The sequence below is a fragment of the Ictalurus punctatus genome, chromosome 20, assembly GCF_001660625.3.
Source record: "Ictalurus punctatus breed USDA103 chromosome 20, Coco_2.0, whole genome shotgun sequence".
NCBI classification, from domain to species: domain Eukaryota; kingdom Metazoa; phylum Chordata; class Actinopteri; order Siluriformes; family Ictaluridae; genus Ictalurus; species Ictalurus punctatus.
In genome coordinates this window covers 11024380-11040051 of record NC_030435.2, presented here as the reverse complement: position 1 = coordinate 11040051, position 15672 = coordinate 11024380, and the positions used below count along the sequence as shown (strand labels likewise).

Genomic DNA, 15672 nt, shown 5'->3' with positions numbered 1-15672 from the left:
TAATTATTGTATAATTAAATGTTTAACCCAAGTTGGTGCCCATGTGTAACATCAGGTCCAATCAGGACAAACACATTTGTGTTAAAAGCCACTTTTTTCCAGAAACAGACCTTGAGCTCATTCAATGTAAAAGTCCCCAATTCAGCCTTTTTGCCAAATTGCTCATTTAAAATAATTTAAGCTCTACTCCTACTACTTCAGGCCCTCCAGTTTTAAATGGCTTGTTTTTATAGGAATCCCGCGATCTAATATACTACTGCATCTCACTTTGATGGCAGCGTCAAATCTTTGAAAACAATATTTATTGTTAGTGGTAGGCGGTTGAAGAAGGCCAACTTGGACAAAAATGTACTTAGTGTATAATTAAATGTTTAAAGTCAGGTCCTATGGGCAGCACTGATCATTATTGCTAAACAGTTACATTGTTGTCCTACAAAGGGCTGGGTCCTTTTCTTGCAAACTTTAGTGTTTGTTTGTTTGTTTTTTAAAATCCTGGTCTTGGGCTTCTTCAATGTCCAACAGCACTTCAGGCCATGGTGATGTTGGACTCTCTTAATGGTGGAGGTAGTGTACATATTTGGTACCTGATGCCTCCAACGCCTTCACAAGTGCCTTTGTTATTATCTTGGGATTCAGTTGAATCTTTTGGCTCAAAGTTTGTTCAACCCTGTGTGTTCATTTGTGCCTCTTGCCTCAAAGATACAGTGTCTGTCTGGTCTCAAGATTTTTATATTTGTATACAATTGTTTGTACAAATGCTCATGGTACCAGACTTGTGTAGGTCCACAATTTTTTTTCTGAAGTCTTTGCTGAGTTACTTGGATTTTCCCATGGTAGGCAATAAGGCACTGCTTCTAAAGGTAGGCTCTTGAATACACCTACAGGTGCACTCCCAATTTGTGCCTAATTATGACCACTGGCTAATCAGAAGCTTCTAAAAGTCATTACACTTTTTCTAGAATCTTCAAGACTGTTTAAAGAGACCGTTAACTTGGTGTATTTGGACATTCGACCCACTGGGGTTATGATATTAAGTAAAACTGAAATATATCTGTCTGTAACTGTTATTAAAATTACCTACATTTTTAAAGTTGATATGAACAAACTATATGCCATAATTGTCTACTTACACTCAGGACTATGACTATTTCCATATTTAAACTGTGCGCTCGACTTTCCTGTTGCATTGTTTATATTCATCAGTGCAGTTTTTTCCTTTAATCCCTGATCAAAATAAGTGTCTGCCGAAAGGTATTTAAGAGTGAATATTTTCAAAGACAATTGCAGAAATATCATGAGCACAGTATCTCTGCACAGCATCTCTGAAATTTAACAGATTTAAGCTTCCCTGTCTTCCCAGCTTAAAGTGATCTCAGGAGACAATAGTAAGCAAACCATGCACCCATTTGAACATTTCCACCCATACAAACTTCTGCAGTAGACATTTCACACCAGATCAGCTAGTTGAACTAAAATGACCTAGGGTTGGAGAAGACGAAAAGCACAGTGCCACTGCTCTTTGAATGGAACGGCTACAGTATTCAAACATCACTGCCCAGTGTGAAAAAGAAAGGCATGGGACAAACAAATATTAAATTTAGAGATCAGTTTTTGTTCCAAGGAGTCAACATATTGAGGTTTCCGTACACAGCTGTATAACTAAAAATTTTTGTTTTCCATGACACAAATATACATACAATATATACAAACCAATACATGTTTTATCATTTAGGATGTTAACAAGAAGCCACGCCGAACACTTGAGTTTTTGTGGTAAAAATCTCATTTTGTATTTTCTTGTTGGCACCTCTGTATTGGGCTTCCTGTTCTATAAGGAAGCCTATAACACAGCAAAATAAAATAAATCAGAGAACAGTAGTAGAAGTCATTGTCCCATTTCAGCTCCAAGCACTCCAAGATTCAGAGTTCAACCCACAAAAACACTTCCCATCAAACCATGGCGCCCAGCAAAACCTTGTTGGTCAAGTTACAGGATGATCCATGATTATGTGGAAGATCCAAGTGTATAAAATACAGTCAGGTCCATACATATTTGGACAGCAACACATTTTTTTTTATTTTGCCGCTGTACACCACCACAGTGGATTTGAAATGCAGCAATAAATATGTGATTGAAGTGTAGATTTTCAGCTTTAATTCAAACTAAAATATTGCATTAACTGTTTAGTGAATTCTGAAGTGTATAGAGCTATACTTTCTGCTCAGATTCAATCAAATGCTGCAAAACTGATAGGACAGCGATTTCACAGTACAGATGGACAATGACCCAAAACATAATGCAAAAGCTACCTGAAAGCTGGTCCGATGACCTCAACCCAATCGAGCATGCTTTTCACTTACTAAAGACAGAAAGACCCTCAAACAAGCAGCAACTGAAGACAGCTGCAGTAAAGGTAGTCATTGACTGCAAAGGATTTGCATCCAAGTATTAAAAATAATCCTAATGTTTATGATTGTTAGTTTGTCCACTTTTGAGCCAGTGAAAATGGAGGTATTCTGCAAAAATTCCTAAACAGTTAATGCAATATTTTTGTTAAACCCCTTGAATTAAAGCTGAAAGTCAACACTTCGATCACACCTTGATTGCCACACCATTGTAATGGTGTACAGAGGCATACTTACAAAAATTGTGTCTAAATACTTATGGACCGAACCATATAGTCCAATAAGAGCTACTATCCAAAAAGAAATTACTACTACTAATAAAAATAAAAAAAAACACTCCATGAAAGCAATTTTTTTCCAAGAAAAAAAATGGTTGGGCTTACTTTACAAATGGATCCTACATGCTTATGCATGTTAATACATTTTCAATATTTCACTGTTTTCAAAGAATAATTTCAGAAGTTACTCTTCAGATGGTGAAAGATGTATCATGGCATTTCGAATATGGCCTCATACTCGTGTAGAATAAGTTCAACAATTTGGTTTTGGTAAACCATATGTACCGCCATGTGCATGTTCTCAATCTCAGGACGTAACAGAGTTGGACCAAAGACGATTGCAATACTCTGCGTGGTCATCCTATTCTCCTCGCCATGCTCTATTACTCTACAAACACATCCATACATGTTATATAGACACCGCAATTCTTAAATTACCTATATAATGTATAGGTATGTATATATTTTTTTGTTTTCCTGTATTTAACACACATGTTAAATGTATATATTTACCCACTTTCTCAGGTGTTTAAAAAGTTCCTGCATTGTATCTTGGTTGGGTTGAGGCAGCTGCTTCACTAGATCTTTGATGGCCAGCACTTTTTGTTTATAGTCTGTGATTTCTACACACACACACACACACACACACACACACACACATACACACACAGGTAGAATCTGTATTCATATCATCAAGTCAGGAGGAGACTTGTCTCTGCCTTAAAACTTGCTGATTACTGTACATTCAATTTATTTTTTGTTTTTAGTTCTCATTCATTAATAAAAATACATTAACATACACACTTGCACAATCAGGCACACACAGAGTTGGTTTCTTTCTACTTACTAATGGCATTGACAAAGTCATTGAAGTAGGTATAAGTGAAGAGTGGTTCTGGAAGCTCTCGGAAAAACATCTTGAGTGCTCCGGTAGCCACATGAATATCCTCCCATTTACTATCTTCCAAATTGATCTTCTCATCTAAGAGAAAGCGCAAATGTGACTTATACCAGATGACTGAAGTATATAATACATAAAAATATGTATATGTAATATAGCCACAAACAACAATCTTCTTTGTGAAAGTTTGTCATTTTGAGACGATAGTTCAATGCCAGTTGTGTGAAATGCCTGCTGAAATCTGATTGGCTGCAGCCACCACCTTCAGCCAAACAGATTTCTGCAGGCATTTCATGTTTTGGATGCAATTAAGTAATGATTAAAATTCCATTTACAGATCAGCAAAATGATGCAGCACACCAAATTTCAGCTCAAACAGACTTTTGGTTCCTGAGAATAAGCTATTCTCTGCACGATTTCAATGACCACACCCAACCTTTGCAGACATCCTCATAACTTTGTACAGAACATGTCTTTCAAGTTTGGTTCAAATCCATATTATCAATCATGAATCACAGATGTTTGAGTAAACCAGCTCCACTTTCTTAGAATGTTTTAAATATTTTGATAATTGAATTATTGAAAGTCACACTCTGCTGTAGTAGCTGAGTAGTCTGACACCACACTTGTGAAGATAGGCCAAAAATCCTAGGACTAGTTTGCAAAAGTAGGTTTTTGCTTATTTTGCAAATTATCAAAAAGATTTAAGAGCTAAATAATAATAATAATAATAATAATAATAATAATAATTCCTTAGATTTATATAGCACTTTTCTAGGCACTCAAAGCACTTTACACTGAATCAGGGGAAATCTCCTCAACCACCACCAGTGTGTAGCAACCACCTGGATGATTTGAGGGCAGCCATAGTGTGCCAGAATGCCCACCACACATATTGGTGGAGAGGAGAGTGATGTAGCCAATTCAAGGATAGAGATTATTAGGGGGCCATGATAAGGGCCAATGGAGGAATTTTGCCAGGACACGAGGATTATACCCCTATGGGATTTTTAATGACCACAGAGAGTCAGGACTTGGTTTAATGTCTCATGCAATGGACGGTGATGTTTTTACAGTATATTGGGGCATTAGGACCCACACAGACCACAGGGTGAGCAAAACCTACTGGCCTCCCTAATAAGATAAGGTAAGATAGTACTTTATTAATCCCCAGATGGAGAAATTAGGGTGTCACAGTAGTAGCCAAGAAAAAAAGAAATAAGAGATAAAAGAGATAGTAAGGAGAACAATACAGGGATATATAAAGAGTATACAGGATGTAAAAATATGTATAGACATAAGCGTAAACTCTATATACACACACACATTCATATGAGCAGTATATACAGCAAGCAACAATGTACAGTTCCACTATACAAGTAGCCCATGTACATAATGCATATGTACACTACTATATACAAGGAGCTGCTGTGACCGGCTGCTGCTCGCCTTGGCGCCTACTTGACCAGTTCCAGCAGCAACCTTAGTTTTCCAAAAGAGGTCTCTCATCCGGGTAGTGGCCAGGCTCAACCCTGTTTAGCTTCAGTGGAAAATAAGGCAAGAACTGCAGGGTGATATGGCTTTGGCTCCAAAAAGCTATTTTTACAGTTTGAGCAAAAGAATCAATATAAAAAAATTATTTTCACTGTACAGCTTATTTTCCAAAAGATGAGCTTGTTTTTGTGTGCACAAACATGAACAAACACAGAAGCTCAGAATCTTGTCCTGTATATCTCTCGAGTTTTGTGCAAATCCATTTAAGCAATCATGAATCAGTAAAAACCTCAGAATTAATTTACATGTGGTGGCCATATTGTTTACAAATGTCAACATGTTTTAAATACTTATTTATACTTATTTACTTAATGCTAGCTGTGTGAAATTCCCATGGAAAACTGATTGGCTGATGGCATCCATGTTTTTTTAAGTAATTAAGTCATCGACAAATTTCCTCTTACAGATTAGCAGATAGAAACATCATACAGAATTCAACTTCGATCAGACTTATAGTTCCTGAGATCTGACCTTAGCCCTCCCCCTATGAATAGCAATGACCCCAACTTTGCAGACATCCTCAGAACCTTGTACTAAACATGTTGGTGGCATGTTATATTAAGTAATTATATCCTCAACTACATACCCCTTACATATTAGCATATACTAGATGCACCAAATCAAATAACTGGGAAACAGTTATCTGACCTTAACGCCACCCCCTATGCATGACCATGCCACAAACTTTTTTTAAAAAATGAGCAAAAAAGAATTTTCACTCTATAGCTGTTTTCACTGTAAAACCGAGTCACAGCTACAACTCTGCCTCAGTAGAACTGATTGACATGTGGTAGTCATATTGTTTACAAATGTCAACATGTTTCTGACAATTGTTCAAGTTCACAATCTGCTTAGTATGGCACCACATTTCTGAAGATAGGCCAAAAATAGGACAAATTAACAAAACTAGGTTTTGCATATAATGCTAATAAATTTTTCGGGATTTTTTTTTTGGGAGAACTCAAGGAATCCCCGGCCAAAAGAACCGTCAGTGCAAGACTAACAGTTCATGAGATATGGACTACAACGTAAAACCTTGTGCTATTGGACCACCATCAGGCCTGTGTGGGTCCCCCATAGTGGGGGGCATACTGCACCTTTCCTCCAGTGTTACTAAGACTTATGGTCTTTAACACTTCTTGCTTGGACACCTAAAAATCCTAACAAAAACAATAGTGTTCCAGCAGTAAGTGACCACTAATAATAAGAATATCATCTTTTTACAGTCTCCTCTGAAAGTGTCGGACCAGCAATGCCAATTGTTTTGTTTTTGCTGTACACTGAAGACATTTGGGTTTGAGATGAATTTGAGATGGTAGATCAGAATTTCAGATTTAATTTCCTGATATTTACATTGAGATATATCAAACAATTTAAAGAACATGGCACCTTTTGTTTAACCCACCCATTTTTCAAGTGATACTGGATCTGGATATGCTGTTCCAATACTTTTGGAGGGGACTGTATGCTGTACATTAGTTTCCCTTCATTGGAACTAACCAACCTGTTCCAGCATGTACAGTTGCAGTTGGACGTTTTCATAAACTCATCATGAACATGAATGTCATGGCAATATTGGGCTTTCAGTAATTTTGAACTTTTCATTTTCTGTGGCAGAATGATTGTACAACATATAGTATCTCACAAAAGTGAGTACACCCCTCACATTTTTGTAAATATTTGATTATATCTTTTCATGTGATAACACTGAAGAAATGACACTTTGCTACAATGTAAAGTAGTGAGTGTATAGCTTGTGTAACAGTGTAAATTTGCTGTCCCCTCAAAATAACTCAACACACACCCATTAATGTCTAAACGACTGGCAACAAAAGTGAGTACACCCCTAAGTGAAAATGTCCAAATCGGGCTGAAAGTGTCAATATTTTGTGTGGTCACCATTCTTTTCCAACACCGCCTTAACCCTCTTGGGCATGGAGCTCACCAGAGCTTCACAGGTTGCCACTGGAGTCCTCTTCCACTCCTCCATGATGACATCACGGAGCTGGTGATGTTAGAGAACTTGTGCTCCTCCACCTTCCATTTGAGGATGCCCCATAGATGCTCAATAGGGTTTAGTCCATCACGTTCACCCTCAGCTTCTTTAGCAAGACAGTGGTCGTCTTGGAGGTGTGTTTGGGGTCGTTATCATGCTGGAATACTGCCCTGCGGGCCAGTCTCTGAAGGGAGAGGATTGTTCTCTGCTTCAGTATGTCACAGTACATTTTGGCATTCATGGTTCCCTCAATGAACTGTAGCTCCCCAGTGCCGGCAGCACTCATGCAGCCCCAGACCATGACACTCCCATCACCATGCTTGACTGTAGGCAAGACACACTTGTCTTTGTACTCCTCACCTGGTTGCCGCCACTCACACTTGACACCATCTGAACAAATTAGGTTATTTTGGACTCATCAGAGCAGAGGACATGGTTCCAGTAATCCATGTCCTTAGTCTGCTTGTCTTCAGCAAAATGTTTGCGGGTTTTCTTGTGCATCATCTTTAGAAGAGGCTTCCTTCTGAGACGACAGCCATGCAGACCAATTTGATGCAGTGTGCGCCATATGGTCTGAGCACTGACAGGCTGACCCCCCACCCCTTCAATCTCTGCAGCAATGCTGGCAGCACTCATACGTCTAATTCCCAAAAACAACCTCTGGATATGACGCTGAGCACGTGCACTCAACTTCTTTGGTTGACCATGGTGAGGCCTGTTTTGAGTGGAACCTGTCCTGTTAAACCACTGTATGGTCTTGGCCACCGTGCTGCAGCTCAGTGTCAGGGTCTTGGCGATCTTCTTATAGCCTAGGCCATCTTTATGTAGAGCAACAATTCTGTTTTTTCAGATCCCCAGAGAGTTCTTTGCCATGAGGTGCCATGTTGAACTTCCAGTGACCAGTATGAGGGAGTGTGAGAGCGATAACACCAAATTTAACACACCTGCTCCCCATTCACACCTGAGACCTTGTAATACTAACAAGTCACATAACACCAGGGAGGGAAAATGGCTAATTGGGCCCCATTTTGACATTTTCACTTAGGGGTGTACTTACTTTTGTTGCCAGAGGTTTAGACATTAATGGCTATGTGTTGAGTTATTTTGAGGGGACAGCAAATTTACAATGTAACACAAGCTGTACACTCACTACTTCACATTGTAGCAAAGTGTCATTTCTTCTGTGTTGTCACATTAAAAGATATAATCAAATATTTACAAAAATGTGAGGGGTGTACTCACTTTTGTGAGATACAGTACATCTTTAATATTTAAAAAAAAAAAAAAAAAAAAACAATAAAAAAAAAACAAAACAAGAATATGGGTCACAAGTTTTAATTCATTTGGGGTTTTCTGTAATCAACACAGGACCAAAATGAAAATTTCTTCAGTTCAATTTTCTATGGGGTTCAAGTCAGGGGACTAGGATGGCCATGGCAGGACCTTGAATCTGTGGTCAGTAAAACATTTTTGTGTTGATTTTGATGTATGTTTTGGATTATTGACCTGCTGGCAGTCAGGTTTTCATTTAATATTGGTTTACAGTTACATTTACAGTGGCAAGAAAAAGTATGTGAACCTTTTGGAATTTCATGGTTTTCTGAATAAATTTGCCATAAAATGTGATCTGATCTTCATCTAAGTCAAGGATATTGACAAATATAATGTGTCTAAAATAATAACACAAAACAAATTCTGATCCTTCATGTCTTTATTGAGAACCAAAAAAAACCTCATAGTGCTTGTGGAAAAAGTATGTGAACCCTTGAGTTAATGACCTCAAAAAAGCTAATTGGAGTCTCGTTAAGAAAATGAGTTTGGAGGTGTGGACTACAGCTACTTTGACTGATAAAAACCCCTCAAAGTTTTGGAGTTTGTTCTGCACAAGAAGCACACGTTTATGTGAGCCAAGCCTCGGCAAAAAGAGCTTTCAGAGGATCTACGATCAAGAATTGTTGATTTATATAAAGCTGGCAAGGGTTACAAAGTGATTTCAAAGACATTAGAAATTCACCAGTGTACAGTTAGGCAAACATTCTACAAATGGAGACACTTTAGGACTTGAAAGGAAATTCTCTTATATCATGTACTCTCATATTATGAACTGCTGTCAAATACCTATGATGAATGATTTAATTACCTCTTAAATAAGTTGATAAACTGCCATCCTTTCTTATAGCTGGCATATGTATTTTCTGTCTCTTGAAAAGACTTATTTTCATAGTGTGCTGTGTATTTTGTCTATCTGTCTGGCCCCTGCACCAGTAGAAACTGTCCACGCACTGCTGTTATCAATGTGTATAAATACTCTTGGTTTGCATGAATAAACTCGGATGTCTATTTGAGCATGAATGTGTTAGTGTGTGTTCATTTAGGCTCCCCAGCTCGATCTGAAACGCTCTGAGGAGAACCACACTTTCTAAGCACAGAACTAAAAGTTAATAGAAGTAATTGTAGAACAGGCTGAAAGGCATGACGGAAGATCTGAAAGGCATAATCTGAGATTCCTGAGATACATGGAAATCTAAAAGGGCTGTTGCTACTTTACCAAGAGGTGGGCGCCCAGTCAAAATGACACCAAGAGCACAATGAAGACTCATCATTGAGGTAAAGAAACAACCCCGAATGACAGCCAAAGATCTGAAGGCATCATTGGAACTGGCTAACATCTCTGTTCATGAGTCTACAACATGTAAAACATTGAACAAGCAGGGTATCTACAGCAGGACACCACGAAGGAAGCCACTGCTTACTAAAAAGAACATTGCTGCATGCCTGAAGTTAGCAAAAGAGCACATTAACACTCCACAGTGGTATTGGCAAAATGTTTTGTGGACTGATGAAACTAAGATTGAACTATTTGGAAAAAACACAGCAATACATCTGGTGTAGAAAGGGCACGGCATATCATCATGAAAACCTCATCCCAACCGTAAAGTAGGGTGGAGGAAACATCATGATTTGGGCCTGCTTTGCTGCATCAGGGCCTGGCCAGCTTGCAATCATTGAGGGGAAGATGAAATCCCAAGTATATCAGACAATTCTTCAGGATAATGTGAGAATGTCTGTACGTCAGCTGAAACGTTGTAGAAGTTGGGTGAAGCAACAGGACAACGACCCAAAAAAACAGAGTAAGTCCACAACAGAATGGCTTCAGAAAAGCAAAATCCGCCTTTTGGAGTAGCCAAGTCAGATCCCAGACCTCAACCTAATAGAGATGCTATGGAATGACTTGAAGAGAGCCATACACATGAGACATCCAAGGAATATGAAAGAGCTAAAGCAGTTCTGCCAGGAAGAACGGGCTAAAATTCCTCCTGAACGATGTGCAGGTCTGATCCACAGCTACAGGAAGCGCCTGGTTGAGACCATTGCTGCCAAGGTGGAGTCAACCAGTTATTAATTGTAAGGGTTCACTTACTTTTTCCAATGCCATTTTGAATTTTGAATGAGTGTGTTCAATAAAGACATGAGGGATCAGAATTTTTTTTGTGTAATTATTTTAGGCACATTATATTTGTCAATACCCTTGACTTAGATGAAGATTAGATCACATTTTTCGACAAATTTATTCAGAAAACCATGAAATTCCAAAAGGTTCACATACTTTTTCTTGGCACTGTATATACTGCTTTTCCAGACACTCAAAGCACTTTACATAGTATGGGGGGGATCTCTTCAACCATCACTAGTGTACCATACACAGGGATGATGCGACGGCAGCCAAAGTGCACCAGAACGCCCACCACACAGCAGTTGCTAGTGGAGAAGAGAGAGTGATGTAGCCAATTCAGAGATGGGGATTATTAGGATGATAGAGAAGGGCCAATGGGGGAATTTTGCCAGGATACTTGGGTATACCCCTGTTGATATATGATGCAACTCATGATCCAATCCATAGTCAGACAGATTGTGTACAAATGGAAGAAGTTAACCATTGTTACCCTCCACAGGAGTGGTCGAACAACAACGATGTTGTAGCCTGCGATGTCACAAAGGAACCCAGGGTAACTTCTAAGAAACTAAAGGCCTTTCTCACATTGGATAATATTAATGCTCATGAGTCCACCATCAGGAGAACACTGAACAACAATGGTGTGTATGGCAGGGTTGCAAGGAGAAAGTTTCTTCTCTCAAAAGAACAGTGCTGCCCTTCTGCAGTTTGCTAAAGATCATGTGTGCAAGCCAGGGCTATTAGAAAAATGTTTTGTAGATGGATGAGTCCAAAAAAAATTTTTGGTTTAAATGAGAAGCGTTATGTTCGGAGAAAGGAAAACACTGCATTCCAGTATAAGAACCTTATCTCATCTGTGAAACATGGTGGTGGTAGTATCATGGTTTTGGCCTCTGCAGCTGGACCAGGGAAGCTTGCCATCATTGATGCAACAATGAATTCTGAAGTATACTTGCGAATTCTAAAGGAAACTGTCAGGACATCTGTTCCTAAATTGAATCTCAAGTGAAAAGTGGGTCATGCAGCAAGTCAGTGGCACATCCGTGATCTCAACATTGATAAAAAAAAAAAAATCGGGATTATCATTTTGGCCATAATCGTGCAGCCATACTTCCAACACATGAACTGACTGTTCACTTGCTGCCTAATATATCTCACCTCTTGACAGGTACAAGCGTAACGATATAATCAGTGTCATTCACTTCAACTGTATATACAGCCTACAGTATATAAATATCATACATACATATATATATATTTATATATATATATATTACCATGATTAACAGCAAATCTCAGCTTCTGTATGACTGCCAGATTCCCACTTACTCTATAGAGACCATCCAAACTCAGACCTAAAATAACAGAAAAACAGGTTTTTGTAATGAGTGTAGAAATTGAATCATAGTCACATAGTCATAGTTTTGAATAATAGCCAACTTTTTCAACTGTTTTCAAGGTGTTAATGCAAGTATAATCATTAAATATTCCCTCATTAATTCCTGCGGTAAATTTATTCTTCAATCAGTAATGCCTCTCTCGGCACCAAGGAGAAACGTCCAGCCTAAAATACCCAAAATACACTGTAGCATGACAATCTTAGTCTAACTACAAGTAGATGTGTCTTGTAGTGAAAACAATTTTACGTTTGGATTTAAAAAACATTATACTGCTTACTTAACCCTGAGGAACTAATATCAACTGAATACATTTTCTTATGGTACCTTGATTCTCTATGTAGTCGATACACAACTTGACAAAGTGAGGGACAGTAGTTTTCTCCCTCTGACAGAGACTGATCAGATTACTGCCAAACACCAGATCTACACACACAACAAGATGGTGAAGGTATTGTCATGTGCAAATCCCAATGTATACGTATAAATTTATGCATGTCTATATTTACCTTTGATGTAACCCTTGTCTTTAACAGCCTGCAGAGAGGGTCTACGTGTGAGAAATTTCCTCAGCCTTGTTTTGGTCTTCTTCTGTTGGTCTTGTATCTCTTTCTCATGTTTCTCTAGTTCAGGAGATTCTGGCATGTCTTCTTCAGTAGCCTCATCAGACTCCCAGGCCTCAAAATGCATGCACACAGAAGACAAGAAAGAAGCATATGGATACACTGTGTCTATGGTGCTCTATGTACAGTCATAGTCTGAAAGTATTGGAATGGTAAGGCCAATTCTTTTGTTTTTGCTATACACTAGAGACATTTGGGTTTGAGAACAAAAGGTGAATATGAGACGATAGATCAGAATTTCAGCTTTTATTTCCTGATATGTACATCTAGATGTGTTAAACAATTTTTGTTTGCCATTGCACAAGCATTGTGCATAGTCAATACAACATTTTGGAATGTACTGAAAATGAAAGAAACCACTGGTGTACTAACAACCAGCAGACAGGTCGGGAACTGAAAATAACAGCAGTTGGTGACAAAAACATTGTGAGTAGGGATGTCACAAGAACCAATACTTCGGTACCAAGTCGGTACCAATATTCTTAAAACGTGACTGTACTTGTTTTTCTGCAGTAGCGTTTGTACCGTTGTAACGAAAGTATAGAGATTGCGATTCTTCCGGACCTGATGGGGCAGCAAATACTACAGAAGATTAGGTTAGCTTAACAAGTTTAGCTCCACCTCGACTGAGAGGAAAAGAGAGGAAAGCTAGTATCGGCACTCACAGACACACCTACGCATGCACACCTTATATTCTGAATGCAAGAATTCTGTGTCCGTGAGTCTGTCTGTGAGTGCACGTGCGTTTAGGAGTGCACCTCCACTCATTGTCAGACAGTGTTTGAGAACTAAAATACCCCCCCTCTCCCTCTCTCTTTGCCAGTATCAGCCAGAGGAGGATGTCCTCTAGGAGAGTTTTTTTATTTTATTTTTTTTATTTTATTTATTTATTTATTTTTATTTTGGCATCATGACATCCCTAATTGTGAGAGCAGTGAAGAAAACCCCAAAAGCAACAGTCAGTTTCATCAACAACCTACACAGGGCAGGGGTGAAGGTATTACAATCCTCTGTTCAAAGAAGATCCAGAGAGCAGAAATAAAGAGGCCATATCACAAAATGCAAACCACTCATCAGCAGTAAGAATCAGAAGGCCAGATTGGAATTCACAGAAATACAGAGGAAAAATCTCGACAAAAGTGATGGAAAGGCCATAGTTTGGAGAAAGAAAGGATATGCAAACTCAATAGTCAAGCATGGTGTAGGTAGTGTCATGGCTTGGGCTTGCATGGTTGCTTCTGGTATGGGTGCACAAATTTTTATTGATTATGTAACTCATGATGGTAGCAGCAGAATGAATTCAGAAGTCTACAGAAACATTCTGTCTGCCAATTTACAGAGAAGTGCATCCAATCTAATTGGGAGAAACTTCATCATGCAGCAAGACAATGACCCAGGAAAGTTTGAAGGTATTACACTGGCCAAGTTAAAACACTAGACCTTAACCCAATTGAGCATGAAGAGAAAGCCCCCAATACAAAAAACACCTAAAAGAAGCTGTGATACAAGCCTGGAAAAGCATCACAAAGGAAGAATGCAACAGTTTGGTAATGTCAGTGGGTCGCCGGCTTGATGCAGTTACTGTAAACAAGGGATATGCCACCAAATATTAAGTGTTATTTAATTTAAGACTTTATCTGTTTCAGTAATTTTGCCACCATAGGTGCCATGTTTGTTCCAAGTTGTTTAACACATCTAGATGTAAATATGAGTAAATGAAAACAAAAGAACTGGTCTTGACTTTGCAATACTTTTGGAGGAGACTGTATGTGGTATGTGTGATGTGTTTTGATGACTTAGGTGATCATGTATACTGTATATGGAATTGTGTGTGTGTGTGTGTGTGTGTGTGTGTATTCTTACATGTATATTTATGGCTTCAGTTAGGGCTTTGAACCACTCGTTAATGATGCTGTCACTATCTGATTGAATAAGGAGCTCTGTACCACGCTGAGTCTTCACCTAAGCATACATGTAGAAAAATATATTCATTAATAATAAAAATTAAAACAATGCAACTTCGCATAGATTCCACAAATCTCTGAAACTAGAAGGATAGAAGACCATTCTTCCAAAAGATATTTCCTCAGTTCCATGATGCTGGTCGAGAGTGCTGTCTTGTCTAATAAACTGTCTAATAATTACCTTATTGTACTTGGTAGAATTTCAGCCTTAAATCTAATAATTCAGACCAAACCGGAAGTTCTACAGAAACAGAACTTGGTCAATAGATTCAAGTGAATCTATCCTTCTGCTATTTTTGTCATTACAATAAAGTTCCACCAAAAAAATTGTCATAAAAATAAAGAGAAACAAATTATATTTGAAATTTTAATATTTCTTTGTAAGTGAAAATATATGTGGCAAAATGCAATTTAACATTTTGCTGCACTAATTCCACGACTGCTGTGCTATTCTGAATAGTGTGGGAAAGAAAATGTAATAAAAAAAATTGTATCTTTCATTTGACTTGATTATTTTCTTGTTATTATTGTATAACAACTTATTATCAACTTATTCAATATTCAACTAATTACTGAATAACAAGTTATTATTGCTGCAACACTTCTGGGTTGGGTCGGGAATCAGGAGGCAGGCTGATTGCAACTCAAAAGGAGTTTTTATTCTATCTTTTTATTCTATCTACTTTTACTTTCACTTTTCAGCGGACTCATTCAACCACACACACACACACAAGTGTCTGTGCTGGATCTCTTTCTCTCTCACTCGCTCATTATGGGAGGCACTGTAAGCACAAACAGACACACACAAGTAAACTCAGGCTAACGGCTGATGCTCAACCACGCCCCCACTTCACATTCGCATATACTATGCATAGTCCAAAATGTGCAAAATAAACACCAAAATGAGATGACTAGATTTTCTGCAATTTGTCTGGTGACCTTTATTATTCAAGGACACATTGGACAGCACCAAAATGTCGTGGTGGAAAATCTGGTGTGAAAATACTGACATTTGTAAACAATTATGTGTATGTGTAGAGTGAGGTTCAGGGACATCTTTACCTGAATCGATTAACATCAATAACCTACTCTATAGGAT

The 15672-nt window shown here is 38.3% G+C and overlaps 1 protein-coding gene across 9 annotated transcripts in view; it reads right to left on the bottom strand.

Moving 5' to 3' along the window:
• Positions 1–1654: 1654 nt before the first annotated feature.
• Positions 1655–15672, bottom strand: part of arhgap12a (Rho GTPase activating protein 12a) — an 84816-nt gene continuing 70798 nt past the window's right edge. For 6 of the 9 annotated variants that reach the window (XM_047162682.2, XM_047162685.2, XM_047162687.2 and 3 more), the window contains 7 exons: positions 14473–14571; positions 12496–12664; positions 12314–12412; positions 11867–11944; positions 3532–3666; positions 3202–3307; positions 1655–3072 (listed from right to left, as the gene is read on the bottom strand). In XM_047162682.2, the coding sequence (XP_047018638.1) occupies positions 2895–3072; positions 3202–3307; positions 3532–3666; positions 11867–11944; positions 12314–12412; positions 12496–12664; positions 14473–14571 (864 nt within the window). In that variant the 3' untranslated portion in view covers positions 1655–2894. Of the gene's footprint in view, positions 3073–3197; positions 3308–3531; positions 3667–6931; positions 7320–11866; positions 11945–12313; positions 12413–12495; positions 12665–14472; positions 14572–15672 lie in introns of those variants that run through there. The other 3 variants (XM_047162686.2, XM_017495225.3, XM_053673762.1) reach the window with 3 other exon arrangements.